The 20,442-nt window shown below is 37.4% G+C and overlaps 2 protein-coding genes across 2 annotated transcripts; both read right to left on the bottom strand.

Moving 5' to 3' along the window:
• Window positions 1–936: 936 nt before the first annotated feature.
• LOC144031567 (glutathione-specific gamma-glutamylcyclotransferase 1-like) lies at window positions 937–3,616 on the bottom strand. The gene is made up of 3 exons (XM_077538851.1): window positions 3,303–3,616; window positions 3,192–3,227; window positions 937–1,638 (listed from the first exon to the last, which is right to left on the bottom strand). The coding sequence occupies exons 1-3, from the start codon at window positions 3,471–3,473 to the stop codon at window positions 1,213–1,215; spliced, it is 633 nt and encodes a 210-aa protein (XP_077394977.1). The 5' UTR covers window positions 3,474–3,616; the 3' UTR covers window positions 937–1,212.
• Window positions 3,617–5,649: 2,033 nt separating this feature from the next.
• LOC144032002 (delta-like protein 4) lies at window positions 5,650–19,951 on the bottom strand. The gene is made up of 11 exons (XM_077539579.1): window positions 19,506–19,951; window positions 19,170–19,421; window positions 18,580–18,634; window positions 16,735–16,998; window positions 14,902–14,962; window positions 13,240–13,370; window positions 12,977–13,146; window positions 12,493–12,712; window positions 10,694–11,411; window positions 8,485–8,593; window positions 5,650–6,968 (listed from the first exon to the last, which is right to left on the bottom strand). The coding sequence occupies exons 1-11, from the start codon at window positions 19,557–19,559 to the stop codon at window positions 6,963–6,965; spliced, it is 2,040 nt and encodes a 679-aa protein (XP_077395705.1). The 5' UTR covers window positions 19,560–19,951; the 3' UTR covers window positions 5,650–6,962.
• Window positions 19,952–20,442: the final 491 nt, after the last annotated feature.

The following is a 20,442-nucleotide window of genomic DNA, read 5'->3' as shown; positions in this document are numbered from 1 at the left end:
ACAGCCATTTTTAAATACTGTAAACTAACCAACATCAAAAGGCCCTGAACTGGGATTTCATAATATGAATTTTCTTATTTTAAAATTTTGCATAATCTAGAAATAAGATGAATGGAAACATTACAAGTATGAAAACAATCACGGTTTTTGGCTTTGTATTTACTAAGCGCATTTGTCATCTTTCCAATATTCTGATATCCAAATTCAGTGGTCTAGTAGTAGCGTGCCTACCCTCAAACTTGGAGGTTGTGGGTTCAATTCTGGCCTGGATGACACCAAAGACAACTAAAAATGTGACCTGCTACTTCCCTGCTTGACACTCAGGCAAAGTTATCCAAGAGTAAAAAAAAATATATATATAATAATAATAAAAAATGTATGTATTTTAAGAAAATAGTTGTATTTATTACAACTTGGAAAAAGTCAACTTGTTTTTTTTGGTATAAAAATACTATTTTCAAGACCGCTGTGGTTGATATGGTAATAATATTTTCTTTTTTTTTTTTTTAAATCTTACAGGTAAATTTAAGTAAAATTTTCTTGTTCTGTTGACAGATAATTTTGCTTATTTAAAGTAATAATTTTCTTATTTTACCATATTTTTTTTCTTAATTTTTTTTGTTTAAATTAATTCCTACACACTGAATAAGTGTTTGCGTATCTTTACTCTGCTTTTTTTGTTTTTTTTTTGGAATCCTTTGCCCCATCTACATAAAGCGTCATCATAGGTGGTTGAAAAGCGATTTGTAACCGTGAGCTGGACAGAAACATAAAACGCATTCCAAGCAGGACAACGGAGCACCATTTCCCCCCTGTGGTGGTTGGCCGTCATCCCTCTCAGTGTGGACGAACTCTTCCTGGGTGCCTTTCCTTACAGGGTTCTTCTGTGCCCCATGTTGCGGTTTTTGGTTGGATCACGATATTGGGGGAGAGGGATGGCTTTTTCTTTTGTGTTTTAATTGTTCAGCATGAGTTGCATTTGAATGTATGAAACGTTCGATATCAATAAAGTTTGATTGATTGATTGATTGATTGATTTCATTAAGGCATGTTTATTAGTGCATACAGTACTGGTAAACAGAAAATGTAAAAGCATTTAAGTAAAGTGAATAAAATGCATCACATGCATGAAAAAAAGAAAATGAAGTGCTTATAGTGTAGGTAACATCGGCTACAGTCAATTCATGCGGCATTTGAAACTTCATGACAGCATTAAAGTGCTTTTGTGTCTTTTAGACAGATCCCACCAGGAGGGATTTTTTGCGTCCCACGTTCGCGGTAAATGTTCAAAACGGCGGCCTCGATGGCGAAGAGGTGCTCGTCCTCCACCTCGGGGCAGCACATTCGCATGAAATCCGCAAGCCGCAGCAGATATTCGACGTTGTGGCCCGTCTTGCCGCTGCAGACGGCGATCCGGTCGGCGATCTCCTGGTGCGAGGCGGGGCCCACGTAGGCGGGGTTGTCGCACGTGGCGATGTAGACCACGGCGTGGACGGCGTCCTCGCCCTTTTCCCGAGGGATGAACTCCACCAGCTCGGTTACGTATCCGCCCACCACCGTTTCTCGCACGTTGAGGTACTGAAAGGCCTCTTCTATCTGATCAGCTGACACTTCGTAGGCCACGCCCCATGTGCAAGCCTGCAAGGGGACAGGAAGTAAACATGGAAAACATTGCAGGGCACTTGTGTAATTTGTTGACCACTGTTATTAAAAACAAACAAACGGTCCCTGATGCTTGCAAAGTGGCATGATGATTATTTTATAGCGGGGGACCAGCTGCAGAGTATAGAGGCTAGATTTTTTTCTTACTATAATTTTAAGTAGGGGTGTGAATTGCCTAGTACCTGACGATTCGATTCGTATCACGATTCACAGGTCACGATTCGATTCGATACCGATTAATCCCGATACGAATTTATAAGTCGATTGTTGCGATTTTTTTTCATTCAAATTTAGAAAATACTAATCAGTAAGCTTGTAGAGTGTAAGATTTATATGAAAATGTATTATTTATTTATCTGAAATTTCAGTCTTATAGAGGTTGTAATCTGTTTCATGTTTGAACAGCATTAAAATAAAATATTAAGGCTTAATGTTCCGTTCATATAACATTCTTCCATGCTCAAGGTGTGAATCCTAAAAAAAAAAAAAAAAAAAAAAAAAAAAATAAAAAAAAAAAAAAAAAAAAATCGATTCTGCCCTTATTGAATCGATTCGAGAATCGCGCGATGTAGTATCGCGATATATCGCCGAATCGATTTTTTTTTAACACCCCTAATTTTAAGTATGTGTTTTATCGGAGTAAAAAATATGACGTGAAATCTAATTTTCAAACCAATATTTGAATAAGCTACAAAAAAATAGAAAGTAAAACGCCTTTTCTGTTATTCAAGAAAATAGTTTTCCATAATTTGATGCATGTGCACCATATCCAATTGAGATTTTTAATTTTGCATGAATTTTTACATTTTTCATAATTTTCACCTAAAATAAAACTTTGCTCTCTTCGAAACTTTTTTTTTTCGTCCTCCAAAAGACAAAAAGAAAAATCATTTTATGTTTGTTTTAAGGTTGAAAAATTGGGACATTTATTTGTACTATTACAGCCATATCCATATTTAATTGTACATTGAATAAACTGTTTTTTATTCACACTTAGTTGCCACAACATTAGGAACACCTGCATAATTCAATTAATTAAATCCAATACAAAAATAAGATTATACATTTGCATTTACAAAAACAATGATAATCAGTTTTGACTGACATCATAGGAATTTTTTTTTAAATATTTTTATTATTGTGTTTGTTATTTACAGTGGAGTAATTCGATCTTTTCCCTAAAGAGGTTACTAAAATATTAGAAACAGCTCTCAGTACGACAAAGTGCTCAAAACGTGACAATATACATTTTTTGTTGTTGTTATTTTAAATACTTTTTAGACTTGCATCTTTTGTGAGCACGTGAAAACAAGTCACTTTTGCTTCCTGAAATGTATAGCTCAATTATTTTTAATAGCTTAGTACAAAACTATTATAATTGAGCTATCATTTTATGTTGACACTTCAGCATGCCAGCGAGATCATCGAGGTGACTCACAAACATGTTAAAGCAAAATGGGAATGCGGCATATATATTTACAGTTGTAGTAAGATGTCCAGTGTCTCTATGAATTAATTAAGATATTTACCTCTTGATCCTCCACCAGGGTCACCACTCTTCCTGGCTGTGGAGATATAGAGCACATCTGGGCTCAGCACACATTAAATAAGAGACCATTTTAGAAATGTGCAAGACTCACATTCTCCTTGTTTCCTCGATAAAAGTCATCTCCCTGCCAGAAACGCCGTTTGTAGCCCTTGATGTAGCCTATTTTGCTGCTCTGACAGACAAAATCAGGCTTCCACACTAAGGATCCATAACCAAATACCCACAGGCTGCCCTCCCACTGCAAGATGTCTTGAGGTTTCATCGCAGACAGCTGCCACGCTTTTCACAACCACGTGTTGTTTTCAAGTATTAAAACAAAAAAAAACAAACAAAAAGTTTCTCTCTAAAGACACATTCTGAAAGTCTGAGGCACTAACAAGATCTTTCAAACTCCCCGAGCGCTTCCTTCGTTTGGAAGAACACACATGTATTTGTTGTTCACGTGACGTCACTGCAAGGCGCAATCGGCCAATGGGAGTGCGACGGGGGCGGGGTTTGGGACAGTCACGTCCACGAAGAAAAGTGGTGATGCTGCCTGCTTCCTCTGGAAAACACAATTCCTGCACTCATACAGCAAGTGAAAAGAAAAGACCAAGTTTTTGTTTCGTTATGACTTTGTTGGGATCTTATTTAGCGACTTTTAAGAGAGGATACCTTGTGTTATCAAGAAGGATATATAATATGAAAACCATATACTAAAAGGACTCAATTATGCAGTGAAAATAAGTCGAATGTCATGTACAGTAGCAACAGATGAATATTTTAAAATGTAATATTAATCATAATAATAAAACAAATGTTAGTGTCCAAGTAAAAGCACATCTTGCATGTGGTAGGTAATCACATTACCCACAAATAGAACCATTGAGCTGCAAGGATGTGTTGCACACTTGCGTTGTCTTAAGCTCCTTACATGTGCTCGGTTCAGGTGCAGACGGGTCATTTATGAGCCACTAACGCACCTGAAATGTCTTCTGCCTGTCGATGATGTCAAGATATTTTTGGAGTTGTCTTTTGGAAGAGAAACTATATATTTTTTCAACTCATATAAAAGCTAGTGCCCTCAAGTGGTGACTGGTGACATTGCGGCATAAACCCAAGAGGGTTTGTTTGCGACCTCCCAAATTTCATTTTCGACTCAAAATAGGTTGATTGTGTGATTGGCTGGTTACACTTAACTACATTCCAATTACGACTTTCATTTTCATGTATTATTGCTCTTGCATGATGTGTTTATTTTCGTTTGTATGAGCGACTACACTAAAGCATTTAACCACCTAGCGACATTAGACTCCATTTCACCAATCAAATGGCGCCAGGCAGTCACATGACCACGTTTATCGTACAAACTACAGAAAAGCCTATCTATGCCATATATTGTCACGTTGGCCCCCAAAATGTCCACATTTTAGCCTACAATAACTTTTCTATGTAGTGTTTTCCTAGCTAGCCAATTGTGCTGTTTCATTAGCCACTGAAATTTAATATAAGAATTTATTGTGGTTTAATTTGTTATTTTATGAAAAAATACATTTATTTAAAGTCCAACTTTAAATATTCTTATTGGTATTAGTCATAGTAATATAAATTTGGCATTCATGCTTTGATTTAAAAAATAAAGGAATTAGAAGTTACTCAGTTACGCAGTACTTTTTCACCAATTACGTAATTACTCGGAGGACTGTTTTTTTTGTTTTTTTTTACTTTTACATGAGTCCTCGTCAACTAAAGCAGTGGTGTCCAAAATATAGCATGCGGGCCATTTGCGTCCCGCCAACCATTTTTCAGTGGCACATAATAAAAACTATGTTTGTACAGTTGTAGACTACCACTACTACTAATTAATAAGCTATTATGTAGATAAATATATATAGTGCTTTTCTAGATATTAAAATATACAATACAACTATTTAGAAGTAATATGGGTAACATTTATCTATACACATCACTGTGAATTGTGAACCTATTACATCAATCAACTAATTAACTGTTTTAAAACTGGTCAGAATATTACTCTTGTTTAGGTTATGAATATATATATAATATGATGGGATTTGGTTGCTGCTTAGTGCAGGGGCGGCTCTAATCTAATGGAATAAAGGGCCGGGCCACCCCAATATTTAAATTAAAAAAAAAAAAATCCTAAACTATTTGCCTTATTTACAGGGCAGCATTTTTTTCAAAGTAACTGTAATAATAATATAAAAAAAAAACAATGTACAATTGCTTGGTAGGCTGATTTCAAAGTGGGCCTTGCATCCTTGCTTGAGTTAAATTTTTGGCTACTCTACCTACACACCACTGAAAAGTGCCTAAACGCTTATACACTATTTCCCTTTTTTACATAACATTTTCTTCATAAACCTAGCGATAACTGCAATCGTCCCTGGCATGAACACCGTGATACAAAAATGGCCACAAACTTCACTCAAGACGAGTTAAAAGAACACAATGATTATTTATTTCTGCATACAGATTTTTTTTTAAATGTATATATCTCTTTCTATATATTTATATTCATAACTGATTGATTAACCTTTACATTGCTGCCAATTATAGAGGAGTCCACCGACTTATGATTGCTAGCACACTGATTTCACGTCACACTCACAATGATGTCATTAAACACAAGACACGGAAGCCATAAAATGCTACCAAATAGACTCTAGATGACTTGAAATCACAAATTTCTATTTGACCACTTATTCACTCCACCATTGAAGACCAACAAAAATAAACAGTGTACCAGATATGTCGTAAGGGCTTCTGTCCTTATATAGCTATATAATAACAATCAAATAATCAGAATAATTAAACACAAAAAAAAAACAAAAAACTTAAAAAATAAAAATTCACACTTTTGGTGCATCACCTTACAAACATACTTCTAATCTTAACGTATAAATATACACTATGTACAAAATAATCTTATAAAAAAAAAGAAAAGAAAAGATCAGTGCGTCATATTCTTAAATAACTAATGAAATACTAAAATAACATAACATTATTGGTTCCGCAATTTCTGTTGAAGGCGTCCTTGGTACAATAGTCACTTATTTCTTTGTTGTGTGATTTTTTTTTGCATAAGATTTCAAAACTTATCAAGGCCTTATGAGTTTCCCTGCATGTGATTCTACCGTTGCATCGTTTTTTTTTTTTTTGTTCCTTCTGTGCAAAGGAATCAAGATAAGATAAGGCTGGGGGCATAATGTTTTTTTTTGCTGAAATATAATGCAAGGCTTTGCACTGGAGGCTCCATACTGGACATTCTGTGATTTTTTTCAAACCTGATGACCTAAAATGAACCACTTTCAGGAGGCTTTTGGACAAGCGCCGTGCAGGTTTTAGTTTACGTCAGGGTCCATAAATGAAATGGCAAAAAGCCAACAGGCTCGTCGCACTCTTTTATGCGTTGATTGCCTCAATGAGCCACAGGGGATCGCGTCAACAAAATCCTCTTGTCCTCGTTTAACATGTGAGCAGAGTATGAGCCTCCAGGCCTCATCTACACACCAACACGGATGACGGGAAAACAAAATCCCAAACATCCGGATGCACAACGTTCAGTCCCAAAGTCTTTACATTCTTGCAGAGTTTTTAGTAGCTGTAGTCCTATTGCATTCGTTGAGCGCTCGGGCTCCGTCCAGTTATCAAGTTTTCAAGAGCAGCAACTTTTGCATTTAAATAAATCCCAGTCTCTCCCCACGCTTGTAAACAGTCCACAAGAAATGGTGGTCACGTCTTCCATTTATTACACCTAAAAACACAAGAGAAAGACAACATTAGTCAGCTCAACGGCATGACAGGGATAGACATTGAAAAATGGATTTAAAAAAAAAATTATGTACATTGTGGGTGTGCCAAAAAACATACTCCAAACTTATGGAAGCCGAGTCACGCCAGGGATAGAAAAAGGAATTAAAAAAAAAAAAAAAAATCGCCACTGGAATGTTCTTTTTTTCCACATGTATATTTAAAAACACCAAAAACAAAAAAACACTGTATTTATTTATTTATTTATTTATTCATTCATTCATTTATTTATTGAGAACTTGTCAGAAACCCATTTTCCCAGTGGAATTTGTTTTTCTGATGTTAAAGAAAGAAGAAGAAGAGTTAAGAAGAAAAAAAAAATCACTTTTTTCCCTTTTTTATTTATTATTAACTTTATTTATTTATTTATTTTTAACATCAGCAGCCGCTTTATATTTGCAGTGGATTTTTTCTTTATTTATTCAGGTTTAAATATGTAAGAAGTCCATTTCAACCAATGGACTTTTTTTCTGAGGTAAAAATAAATAAATAAATACATAAATAAATAAATACATACTACTACTACTACTACTACTACTACTACTACTACTACTACTACTAATAATAATAATAATAATAGGCGTGGTGAACGCCTCCCGGGGTAGATATCGTCTGATTCCACATTACTTATAGTATTTGCACAATTTAACATTTAATATCAACTTCCCCCCATTCATTTTCAATGGGACAGACATTGAACTTTTTCTAAGTATCACTTTTCATGCCCACTCCCATACATATAACCAGGTACTGCTCGGTGGCACAGTTGGTAAAGCGCATTGGCCAGTAAGCAGGAGATTATAATTTCATAATTTATCTCTCAATGTGCTTTCAGCATTCCCACACAATTTCTTCGGAAATTGCACTTAGTCTAGTTAACTGTTGTGTTTGTTGACGCTTGTCGGTGTCATATTTTTGCTTATGTGAAGCACATTGTGTATAAAATGTGTTACAGCAATAAAGCCGCCTCGCCGTTAATTTCAAGTTTCTGCCATAATAAATAAATAAGTCCACTTGATGAACAATTTTGCAAAATAATCTAATTACAACTCCCCCTACTTTTTCTTGATTGCCATTCACTATACAATTATTTTTATTAAAGTCCTCTTCTCATGTATTTTTTTTTAACACACAAGTAATACATTCATTTGTATAACCCTATCATATTTATTATAAATAACTGTTTTGGTCTACCATGTGACAGTAAGTCATAAATCTCTCACATTGCAACAATAATGATAATAGAAAAATAGAGTTGAACTGATTTCCACTTCCTGGCATCTGTGCAAAAATTCAATGGAAGCACAAAAGGCTGCCCATGTGCCCTTCCTGCAGGGGATAATCTCCACTACAGTTATGAATTATACTATAACAGCAGTTTTTTTTTTTGTTTTTTTGTTTTTTTAAACATCTGAAGTCTTTTGGTTTGAAATGTGTTCAGCAAAGCATGTCAAACGTACCTCAGTTGCAATGATGCATTCCTGTTTCTCTTCTGCTATCACAAAGACCGACTGGTACATGGACTCTCTGGAGGAACATATTGTTGATATTCTGCATTCTGGCCTTTCACTGCAAACACATATCACCTTGGTCATCGGTCAAGATCATAACTCATTAACCAAACTTGACTGAAAATCAAAATGGAAATTGTTTGAAATGCCGTGAATCTGTTCCAGCCCCTCTCGTCAGTGACGTGTAAGAGTCGGGTCGGCTTAGTGGCTTGGGTTAGTCTACGTGTGAATGTTTGTCTGAGACACTAAATTTGAACCAAAGGGATTTTGATCATTGATGAATTAAAAAGTGACAAATTAATTGATTGTTAAAATAAGCATTAGTTTGGCGTGTGCATTTCTATCCCACTAAAATGTATCTTAACTCATTCACTCCCAAAAACGTATACCTTTTTTAGGTTTTTGTTTGCTAGAGTTTTTGTATGAAGGCTTTGATGCAGTTTCTGACCTGAAGTGGTCGCTTAAAGTGATAGTAGTTATTACAACAAAAAAAAAAAAAAAAAAGTGTGCTTCATCTGTTTTATTATGAAACAGATGAAGCACACTTTTTTTTTGTAATAATTACCATCGCTTTCAGCTTCCACTTCAGAAACTGCATCAAAGCCTTCATACAAAAACTCTAGCAAACAAAAACCTAAAAAACGTATAAATACGTCTTTGGGAGTGAATGAGTTAATCAAGGTTATTTTAGTTAACTAAAACTAACGAAATAACGACACCTAAAAATCTAAAAATATTTTTGTTAACGAAATGAAAAATATGCTTTTTAAATCTAAAACTAAATACTTTTAGTGAAAATATTCTTAGTTTTTTTCTTGGTGATTAATACATGAGTCTTTGAGGTTGATTTTAAATGTGATTGAAATACATTTATTTCTTTGACAGTATGTCGCACAGAAGTGACATCATCTAACAGCAGCCAATAGAAAATCACTTTCAGATGACATCGCTCCTAGGGGACAATTTTACTCGTTTGACTTTTGGCAATGTCTCACCTTGCCTGCTGAATTCACCTGAAACACAATAGGTAAGATGTGTGCTGTTTTTTTTGTTTTGTTTTTTTTCATTTTACCATGGTGTTTATTAAATATTGCACACAAGTAATACACAACATAAAAAAAACTAATACTAAAACTAAACATTTTTGAAATAACTAAAACTAATAAAAATGAACAGAGCCACCCTGAAAACTAGTTAAGGCTAACTAAATTTAACAAAATAAAACTCAAAATAAAATAAAAACTAACTGTAATGAAAATTCCAAAACTTATAATAACCCTGATCTCGATATATTGGGTGTGATACGATTCAAGGACAATTAAAAGTGAAAGTGGAACAAGTTGATTCAGTGGATTTCCGATTTGGTTCGTAATTGTATGGGTGTGAGAGGTTTGTCTTATTGTTTTTAAATATTGTATTTTCAATACATCTTTTTCTTTTTCTCCACATTTCGGGGGAGGTTTTGCCACCTGATTTTTTTTCAAGGATGTAGGAATAATTGTAAATAATAAATTATCATACATTTGCTGCAATGAAGAACTGCTTCTGCTTGCAATGAAGAATGCTTTGCTCTGTTCCCACTCACAGTCACATAGCCTGGCTATTTGAAGATGACTCAAAAAGCTGAAGAACCACAACATCTAATGCAGCAGAATGGTTTGAGCCAGTCTGCTGAGGCCACCTGTTTTCTGTTAAGAAATGATTGCAAACTTGACCACGCATATACTCAGCAATCTTCCACTCACATGCACAACACATAGACAAACAAGTACACTGTGTTCCAACTATGCCTTGCATTTGCATTTCTAGGGTTGGAACGCCCATGTAACTAGGGGCGTGGAAACCAAATAAAAAGAGAGGGTGAGGAGAGGAATCTTCAGAGTGTGCAGAAGTGAGTTGTATCAATCAGTTCCTCTCCTCTCTCCTCCTGAGCCCTGAACCGAGTGTCTTCTCTCCTTTCTGTGTCGAATCAGATTTTTTTTGCACCTTTAGTTACAGCCCTAATTACAAAAAAAACAAAGATATCAACATTCAAAGCCCCCCCCCCCAAAAAAAAAACCTGCAAAAAAGCAACAATTTTTTGTGCCACGTTTTGCCCACGTAAATCATTATCTGGTTGTATTCACTCACGTGTGCGTGTGTGTATAAGAGCACTTACCTGTACATTCTACTCAGATGCTTTTTATCTTCTATCATCTTTTCACAGTTTTCATCTTTGTCTAGGAGGCATTGTTCATCTTTGTACCCCGTGGAGGTTTTATAGTCCGCATGGAAGTGGTTGATGTGTTTGTGATTGGACTTCTCACTTGAGCAATCCACCTCCAAGTCCATCTTCTTGTTGGTGTTTTTCAGCTCCAGCGTGGATATAAGGTTGTCTTTCTGTAAATCGGCCTTGGAAAGGTTGTTCATGGTCTCGGAGGCCTGCTGTTTGCTCCTCTGCTTCCTCACCTGCCTCATGACCGCGATCAACATGCAGGAGAGCACCAGGGCCGCCACCAGGCCCACGCCCGAGCTGACGGCGACCCAATTGAGCGTCGTTTTGGGGCCGTCGAGTAAAGGCACGCTGGCGGACCGGCACCGGGGGCCGCTGTAGTGGGCGGGGCAGAGGCAGGTAGGCCGGCCTTGGGCGCCGACGGCGCAGGTGCCGCCGTTGAGGCAGATCCAGGAGGCGCAGCGGTCGGCGGGCCGGTCGCAGTGGCGGCCGGTGTAGCCGGCCGGGCACAGGCAGGTGTAGTCGTTGATGCGGTCCAGGCAGGTAGAGCCGTTGGCGCAGGGATTGGCGGCGCACTCGTTGATGTTGATCTCGCAGCGGAGGCCCGCGAAGCCTGCGCGGCAGCTGCACACGCGCAGGTTGCCGTTCATCATGCAATGGCCACCTAGTGGACAAACAACAGCCGTCGGTCTTGGGAGAGAAGTTGCCTTTTTTTTTCTTTTTTTTTGCAGAATACAAGAAATACATCAAAAGTCTTGAATCTTTGAAGTAAATTAAAAATTAGCATCTATCCAGTGATGAAATTTTGGACCTTCCGAATGATCCAAGGGCTGACTTAGAGGAAGTAACAAGAAAGAGTCATGCCATGTGTACAGTATGATGAAACGCCTTCCAACTCAAAAGTTGAAAGTTTAGGTATCAAAAGTACCAATGCATTGGTACTTGGTATTAGTGTCAGAGATTGCTCAAGAGTAATTGTGATGGTATCAATCTGAAAAAAGTGGTATAGAAAATCCTTAGTACAAAATAATTAGTTCAGAGTACTTGAGATGGTATCAACCTGGAAAAAGTGGTATTGAAAATCCCTAGTACAAAATAATTACCTGGCGTGCCGGACAGTGAATCGCTTTCAACACAAAACAACGAAGAAGGAAGTGAGTGTCACTTGTCCGGATGTAACGATAACAGCAATATCGTAATATTGCGATATTATAAAGTGCCACAATATATCATCGTCGTCATGTCACGATATTAAAAGTAGCACATCTGTTTAAAAAAAAAGTCAGGTAGATTTCCATTTGTGCAGTTCTAGCACCCTCTGGTGGATAGTCTTTTAGCCCAGTTTAATTTTCACAAGGCATGTTTTGGCCCTCCTATTTTTAAAATCCCCGTTAATGGTCAGATGAAGGAGCATGTAATATGCTTGTGAAATGAGTCAATGTGTGGAGGAACTCAATGTGTACCTGCATTAGCAAGTCAGTGCCTCAATATTACGCATTACTAGAGATTGTAGGTTGTTTATATGCATTGATGTCATGTACAAAAACAACATTATTATTTTTATTATTTTTTATTATTATTTTTTTAAGTCTGAGCTCATTTTCTGGACAATATTGTGACCTTTTTTTTGTATCTCCAACCTCTCCACAATATTGTGATAATTATCGTATCGTTACCTTCATATCGTGATGTTTGGATATCGTTACATCTCTATTGTTGTTAATCCAGACGTGGCGGTGCCTTACCATTGGTGCATCGCAGCGAGGTGCATTTATCCACTTTCTTCTCACAGTTGAGTCCAGTGTAGCCCGCCGGACACTCGCACACGTAACTACGACCGTCGTCGGTCTCGTGACACTTGCCGCCAAGCAAGCAGGGCGCGTCCTCGCACGTCAGCGTCCGCTGTTCACAGCGCGGCCCGGTAAAGCCGAGTGGACATTCGCACCTGTATCCACTCTCCGTCTCCTGAAAGCATATATATAAAAAAAAAAAAAAAGCTCGGCGTCAGATGTTTTCTTTTCATATCCTGTTCACAAACGGGCCCCCTGAACGAGCCCCCTCTCTCCTTTCGTTTGCATCCTATTTACAGTAGACTGTAAACTGGGAACTGGGTCATCCAGGACTTGACAATCAATGGCATCCTCCTGCGCTCGCAGATAGGCCGCGGCAACAACAAAAACAGGAAAGTGCGTGTTGTGGGAAAGGAGAGCGAGGGACTTCCGCACTCACCAAGCAGTTGCCTCCGTTGCGACAGGGCCGTCTGTCGCACTCCCTGACCTCCGAGTCGCAGTTGACCCCGGTGAAGCCCGGCAGGCAGGCGCAGGTGTAGCTGCCCTGGCCCGTGTTCATGCACGTGGCCCCGTTGGCGCACGGCTTGTGGTGGGTGCAGTAGTTCAGGTCTGGGGAATGGGAAGAGAAAAATACACGTTTGATATTCGTCCTGCTGTCTCGCGATGGTTTTCGCTTCCCTGACGGAAAAGTCCGACTACTACCTTGGTCGCAAAGTATCCCCCCCCAGCCTTCCTTGCAGGCGCACTCCCACGGCTCCGTGCAGGTACCATGTTTACACGACGGGTGCAGTTTACACACATCACAAAAGACGCCCTGCCAGCCTTCTCGGCATCTAAAACAAAGACAAGCAAAACAAAACTGTTGTTATTGGACCAACACAGACTATCGCTACCATTACATACATTTTCGCTTACTGCACGTTTCAATGCTGTTATTGTCATCAATGTAATCCATCCTTCCAAAAAAATAAAAAACAGGACTAATTCAGTTTAAAAGCAGGGTTTTCCGTTTTCACTCAGGAAAATGCACTATATAAATACAGGATTTATACCCATTAACTCCTTCTTAAGCTACACTTCTGGGCTTCTGTTAATGTGTGGTGGTGATTTTTTTTCCTAAACCCCCAACCCCCCAGCCTCTATTTTACCATTTTGTGTTTGTTTTGTCAACAGTGGGGCGTTTATGTGGACAGACAGTTGTTTAACCCTCCAGCCAATCACAGAGTGGGGAGCTTGTCGCTCACTGTCGCCAGACGGGGCCGGGAGAATTTGTCGGCTGACGTCACTCCCGCTGCAACTTGACAGCACGCAGCACGCACACATTTTTTTTTTTTCACTCACTCAAGCTTGTGTGAGTGTACTAAACTTTGGAGTCACTGATAACTAGTACATTTGTTTCATAGAATTTCCCCAAAAAATAATGATAGATAATTTTAAAGAAAGACCTATCTTCCCAGTATAACGTTTTTACTTAAAATGCATAAAACTAATGGCAATTTTCTCGTTTCTTTTTTTTGATGCAATTTCCATTTCCTGATCATACAACAGCCACAAGAGGGTGGGCTATACTAGTATCGACCTCTGTCACGAGTACCGATACCTTGAAATAAGGTCTCGGCATGATACCTATGACAAATTATCGGTACTCGCCCACCCCAAGCTATTATTGTCATCGAAGTAACAGACAGTAATAACAATAAAATATAATAATAACCAAAAATATTCAAAATTAAATATATTTTTAAATATAGATAGCTATAGCTTAAAACCAACATTTTCACATAAATGTACTTAATAAAATGGCCTATTTGATGATGATAATGACAGTTTGTCACATTATTTTCTATGAGAAAATGTGCTTTCCAAGAATTTCATGTAAGTATTAAATTCATTTATTGTACCGTATATCGCCAATCACTTTTTTTTTTTTTTTTAACCCCTTCCCTCTCGAAAACAATAAAGGACTTGAAAGTCGAGGACCATGAGGCTCAAAAACAGCTTCTACCATCAAGCTGTGAAATGTTTCTGCCCCCCACCACGCACACACAATAAAAACTAATGACCACACCCTCGCACGGAAGTGTAATACTATAATGCGCAGCATTCTATGCAATACCCACATGCAAATAATCAGTCTACTCTGATATCATATTACAGACATTCTATCAAATATGAATAACTTTTTGATCATTGTTGTGTTGTGAGATGCCGAACTTATTTTCATTGTTCTCGTGACTATGACAATAAAGTTCTACTTACTTTATTCTACCCTACTGTAAATATCAAATAATTACTTTATAGTACTTTTGAGTTCCTGTGTAAAACATAACAATAAAAGTGCACTGATCTGTAATAAATACTCACTTGCATTCTCCAGGTATTGTGCAGTTTCCATTATATTCATTGCACCCTTCCAGACAGATCGCTGTGAGAAAAAAAATATATATAATAGAAGGATGTTAAAGGGTTAACCTTTTCCTTGTATTGGGCCGTCTTAGTCAAAGTTGCTTCCTGGTGTTTGAATGGAAAGGCACAATTTGCCCACTGTGTTCTGCATGTGACATTGATTTTGCATGCTGTTAAATGGCTGGTTGCTTTGGTGCAGAGCAGATGCTTGTTCTTAAAGTATCAAAAAAAAAAAAAAAAAAATAAAAAAAATAAAAAAATGCATGACAGCTGCCCCATTGTTGTCGGTGGGCAGTTCGAGCCCCGTTTGCAGCTGCCGCCCTGTACGGCCGTAACAATAGAGGCCGCAATTTAGTGGCGCGTGGCGGACTATAATGCCGCGATTAACCCGGCGTGTGCTGCTCACAGAGCACGTCACAGGATTAAACGCTGAGAGAAAGTGCGCCAATTCTTCCCATTGGCCTCACAGATGCAACGCAAGTCAAATTTAGAGGTGCCCAAAGTATGGCTCGGGTGCCATTTGTTGGCCTGCTGCGCATTTTAATTAGCATGATAATGAAATGAAATGAGGAAAATGTTAAATGTTGAAAAATAGCTCACACTGTTTAAAATAAAAATGGTTTGTTCGATACCACTTTTTTTTCCCCACTCTGAGTACTCACCAATACCGACTAACAGACATCACTAGTACTTTTGATATATTGTATAAAATTTCATTTAACGCAAAAACATTGTGAACAAAAGCTTTCTTTCTGTCGCAGATGGCTATTCAGCAATGTGTCAAACTGCCGCAGTGTAACGCCATCTACTGGTGAGGAGGATATGATGTCAGATTTTCTTTGCCTTAATGAGACACTTTACTTATTTAGCCATTTTTGGCAGTCAAACATTAATATTTTGCCTATAATATATTTGATATTTTCATTATTTTTTGTACAATTAGTACCTTTAAAAACACATTTTGCAACTTGCTGTCGACTGAAAATGACATCACAAGGGCTCAGGTAACCAATCACAGCTCAGCTTGTGAATGTCACATGACCAAACCTAGAAAACAGGTGAGCTGTGATTGGTTACCTTGGTTACCTTGTGATGTCATTTTCAGTTGACAGCAAGTTGCAAAATGTGTTTTTAAAGGTACTAATTGTAAGTGAAAAATAATGAAAGTATCAAATTAATTATAGACAAAATATTAACTTTTTATTGCTATAATGGGCTAAATAAGTAAAGTATCCCTTTAAGTGTCAGTAGCAGGTATCGGCAGCCTCCAGGAGTACCCGATATCTAAAAAAAAATACAATTCCTGGTATCGGTACTCGCACATCCTAACAGTTTTTATTTTAATTCTGAGGTATAAAAAAAATACAGAAATTGATATGACACTTTTTTGTTTTAAAGGTATCATGAATAGTAACTTCCTGCCTTACTACCAAGCTAGGATTTACAGTTTTTTTTTTCCTCTAAATGCTTAGCATATGCTGAACCTCCTGAAAATTGAACTGAATTTTTTTTAACCATGTTTCCAAAACAACCTTACATAATAAATAAAAAAATAAAAATAAATAAATAAATAAATAAATAAATAAGTGAAATGTCTAAATGTACCAATGCATGTACTTGAGAGCAAATATTTGCAGCACATTTACAAGCAAAAACAAAGTCAAACGCAGAGCAAACGGCACAAACTTGAATGTCTACTACTACAAAGCCGAGCAAGCAAACGACTGACTTGTGCCCCTTCTAAGACAGACAAAGAAAAAGTGCCCATATGGTGTCTTTACTCGTGCTTACGTTCTTGGCAGTATTGTCCCTTCCATCCTGGCAGACACGCTATTTGCCCGTCAGGCTTGCAGGTGTAGTGGCCAAAAAGGTCGTCTCTGGCAGCGCATATTTTGGAACAAGTGTCCCCGTAGTAATTGTCATTGCAGATGAAGCGGTATGAGTACCTTAGCTCCGTCTGCGTCCCGCTCTGCACTTCCTGGGACCACTCATTCCCTATTCCCAACTGTCTTTGGATGGCAAAAGAGCCAATCAACAATTCAGGGTTGGTGGTGTCTGGAGGAAAGAATACAGACGAGTTGTTGATTAGATGAATAGTAGTTGATTTTGAGGCATTATAATGAGTATTTGAAAAAGAAAAAAAAATACAAGAGCGGTCTGGGGTTGATTCGCAGACCACCGCAATGACCCAAAAGTAGCTCATAGTAGCAAAAATTAGGCAGTTTTTTAAAAAGTATATTCAATATTTCAAAGTTAAATAAAAATTAATAGACTACTCAAAGAAGAAATGCAAATGTATAGTGCCGTACTTAAATGTTAAATATAATTTCACTGTAACTGTATTTTTTTATTTATTTTTTGGTTAATATAGGGTTTTTTTTAAGTTTGTTTTTCAAATTCTTTTGTTTTATGAAATATTTCTTATTATTTTTTTTAATATTTTCTTTTCCTTTTTTTCCCGAGGGGGGCTCTTGTTTTTCTGAATCTGTTTTCAGATTTTTACCCGTCTTTCGGAATAATTGTTTTCACATGTGTTTTTGGAATATTTTTTTCCTTCGGTTTTTCGGGTTTTTCAGATTATTATTATTATTATTATTATTTTATTGTGAATTAATTCCGGGGGAAAAATGTCAGAAAAACAGGAGCTTGCTTTCTTTTTTTTTCTTTTCCTTTTTTTTTTTTTTTTAGTGACCGCAATACACTTCTGTAGTATTTTAGTCTGTACTGTACATCCCTATGTTTTATTGCAATCTATGGAAATTGCTGATGTTTTGATTTATTCTAATAGACCCTAGTTCATGTTTTTTAATCAATCAATGACTCGGTCACATACCACTGGTGGCACCATACAGTGCCACACTTTGAGAATCACTGACCTATAGGCCTAAACAACAGCACCAGCAATAAAGGCTTTACATGCCCTAACAAATACAATCATTTGGATATATATAAATCATTAAAATTGTAAATAAAACTGACCATTAAATAAAATAAGTTATAAAATGTACAGCAAATACTTGAAAAAAAAAATGTCAATGACAAGTGGTACCTTAGTTTTAAAACTATGTGGAGAACATGTTGCACTTCCTTAAACATTTCACAATTTATATCACTCTGTTCTTCCTCAATACTACACAAGAAATACATACTGAAAAATACTACTGAAACGTGTTTAATTAATTGCTCTTGGGGGCCCCCTAGTGGTGGAAGGGTGGAAAACAGGTGCTTATTTGGCCTGTGCCTCTGATTTAACACTTTGTTACTGATCAATATTATCACTGTGGATTAACAATGTGAAAGGGTGGGGATATTTTTTGGCAGAGCTTCTTGTGCTCACTTAATACGGTGCACTTTCCCACGCAGGGCCAAAATAAAACAAAGGAAGTTGCGATTGTGTTGGGAGAGCTTTGCCTGCGCTGTGAGTCACAAGACATCCTAGTGGACACAAGTGCACCGCTAGGACAATGCCAGATGGATTTATTGTCACGTGACCTCCCTCCTGAAGACTGCGTATTGATTTTTGGGAAATAGGTATGATGTAATAGGCCAATGAGTGGTGTTTTTGTACATGTCTCCCTCTAGTGGATATGAATGCTGCGATTATCTTTTTTTTTTTTTTCTTCCAAAGCCATTTACCTCCAGGCTTCTCCGCAGACGAATGCCAAGCTTCAATAATGAGAGAGAAGGCACCCTGGGGAAGGACAAATTGGGAAATAAATTTCACCAAAAATGGTGCAATTGTATTCTAAGCTCACATTGCAGTTTGAATATCTAAAGTAGTAGATAGATGGAAAGATACAGCATAGATATTTAGAGATATGATGTATACATATAACATATTAATAGCATGAAGTACAGTACGGAAACGTAATAAAAACAGTTATGCATACACAGACTGTAAAATATAATTCTCATTTTAGATATATTTTTAACACTATTATACTTTACTTTTATTAAAATGTTACTTATAATTATCACATCTATTTATATGATTACAGCATGTATGCATATGCGTAATAATCATTTCAATTTAATATAATTGATTTGAATTGTAGTTATTTGCATCTTCAAACACGTAGACGCATAAAACAGTAGTTATAATTTAGTGACTTTTCATAAAACAAATATGGTTCAATTTCTGACCATATTTGAGTTAAAACCATCTCCAAATAAAAATTGTATTGATAGATAGATAGATAGAAGATAACCACAAGAAAATTTCTTACCGGCCAGGTGAAGTTGAGGGGCAACCGCAGCCTGGAGTCCGGCTGCATGCTGAACGAATCGGTGCCCAAAACGGGTGTACTGGCCTTGGCAAAAAGACAACCTCCGGGAGTCACCACCGTTTGGAAATTCTTCAGGCAAACCGTGAAAAAAGTCCTGCAGCCGCTCAAGCCGCAGCTCTTTCCATTTGCCAGCGAACCTTTGGAATTGTCAAAGTGATGCAGATCGATCTCGAACACACCTGATCCCAGAACCTAGACACGGGGCGAAAGTTCAGCAAGGAAAATGCAATTTTTCACACAAACCACCTCTTCTTTTGTACAAAGCGGACACCGTACCTGAGTAAAACATGTTACAACTATTGCGAGGATAGATGTGAACCTAACGGCCATCCTTTAGAGCTTGATGTGCGTATCCTTGGAAGTATTTAGTCCACAAATCCTGGTGCTGGGAGGGAGATCCGAAAGGCAAATAAATAGAATCCCGTGGTAGAAGCTCCAGCTCGGGGGAGAGTTATCCAGTGCAAAACAAGAGGTTAGACTAATATCAAAATAGTCAATATCCACAAGTGAGTCATTCTGCGGTCTTTGTGATGTCCATCCATCGTGCCGGTCAATTGTGTTACTTTGTTGTTGTTGTTGTGTTGTTTTAGGGGCACTTGTGAGGCCGATAGTGATGCGTGTGCATGCATGTGGACGAGCATCAGTGCATGGTGTCACCCACTGTGGACTCTGTCACGTCTCCCCTCTTGCTTTTATATGGCCCAGCTGGCAGAAACATCACAATAAACACCGCCCTCTCTCATCTGCCCCAACCCACACCACCCCCTCCTCATTTTTTACACAGTGTGAGTGTGCTTCAGTGTCTAGAAAACTGCTAGTAATTTTTAGTACAATATTTCGTTTTGAAATAACTTGGAATGTATTGTTGATTTATTCCCAAAAAAAAAAGAAAAAAAAAGGGTTATTTTAGGGTAATTATGTGAGCAACTATTGAATATATTGATATTTATATATTATTAGTAATTGGGGCTTTTTAAAAAAAAAATATTTAAAATAATTCACTCACAAAAATAAAATACAGGAACATGCACTTGTGTAAATTTTTGTTGTCCTTAAATTAAAAAAAGGAAAGAAAAAAAATGCCATAAACTATTTTTTTTTTTTTTTTTTGGGACGACCAAAGTGTTAAGATATTATGCCTAATATGCCTAAAAACATTGTGTCACGAATCACAACATAAGGCTTTCATATTAATCGAAGTTGACATTTAGCC

Source organism: Festucalex cinctus, chromosome 12 (genome assembly GCF_051991245.1).
Source record: "Festucalex cinctus isolate MCC-2025b chromosome 12, RoL_Fcin_1.0, whole genome shotgun sequence".
Taxonomy (NCBI): Eukaryota; Metazoa; Chordata; class Actinopteri; order Syngnathiformes; family Syngnathidae; genus Festucalex; species Festucalex cinctus.
Note: the sequence above shows the minus strand (reverse complement) of the source record. Positions and strands in the feature narration are given on the sequence as shown.

Bases quoted from the DNA above. Each gene is read 5' to 3' on its own strand.
- LOC144031567 (XM_077538851.1), bottom strand. From the start codon at position 3,473: ATGAAACCTCAAGACATCTTGCAGTGGGAGGGCAGCCTGTGGGTATTT. The intron at 3,228-3,302 runs GTGAGTCTTGCA...ATATCTCCACAG, and splicing joins ATCGAGGAAACAAGGAGAAT to CCAGGAAGAGTGGTGACCCT. The intron at 1,639-3,191 runs GTAAATATCTTA...GTCCCCTTGCAG, and splicing joins CCCTGGTGGAGGATCAAGAG to GCTTGCACATGGGGCGTGGC.
- LOC144032002 (XM_077539579.1), bottom strand. From the start codon at position 19,559: ATGGCCGTTAGGTTCACATCTATCCTCGCAATAGTTGTAACATGTTTT. The intron at 18,635-19,169 runs GTAAGAAATTTT...GTCCTTCCCCAG, and splicing joins CCCTCAACTTCACCTGGCCG to GGTGCCTTCTCTCTCATTAT. The intron at 16,999-18,579 runs GTAAATGGCTTT...TCTTTCCTCCAG, and splicing joins GTCTGCGGAGAAGCCTGGAG to ACACCACCAACCCTGAATTG.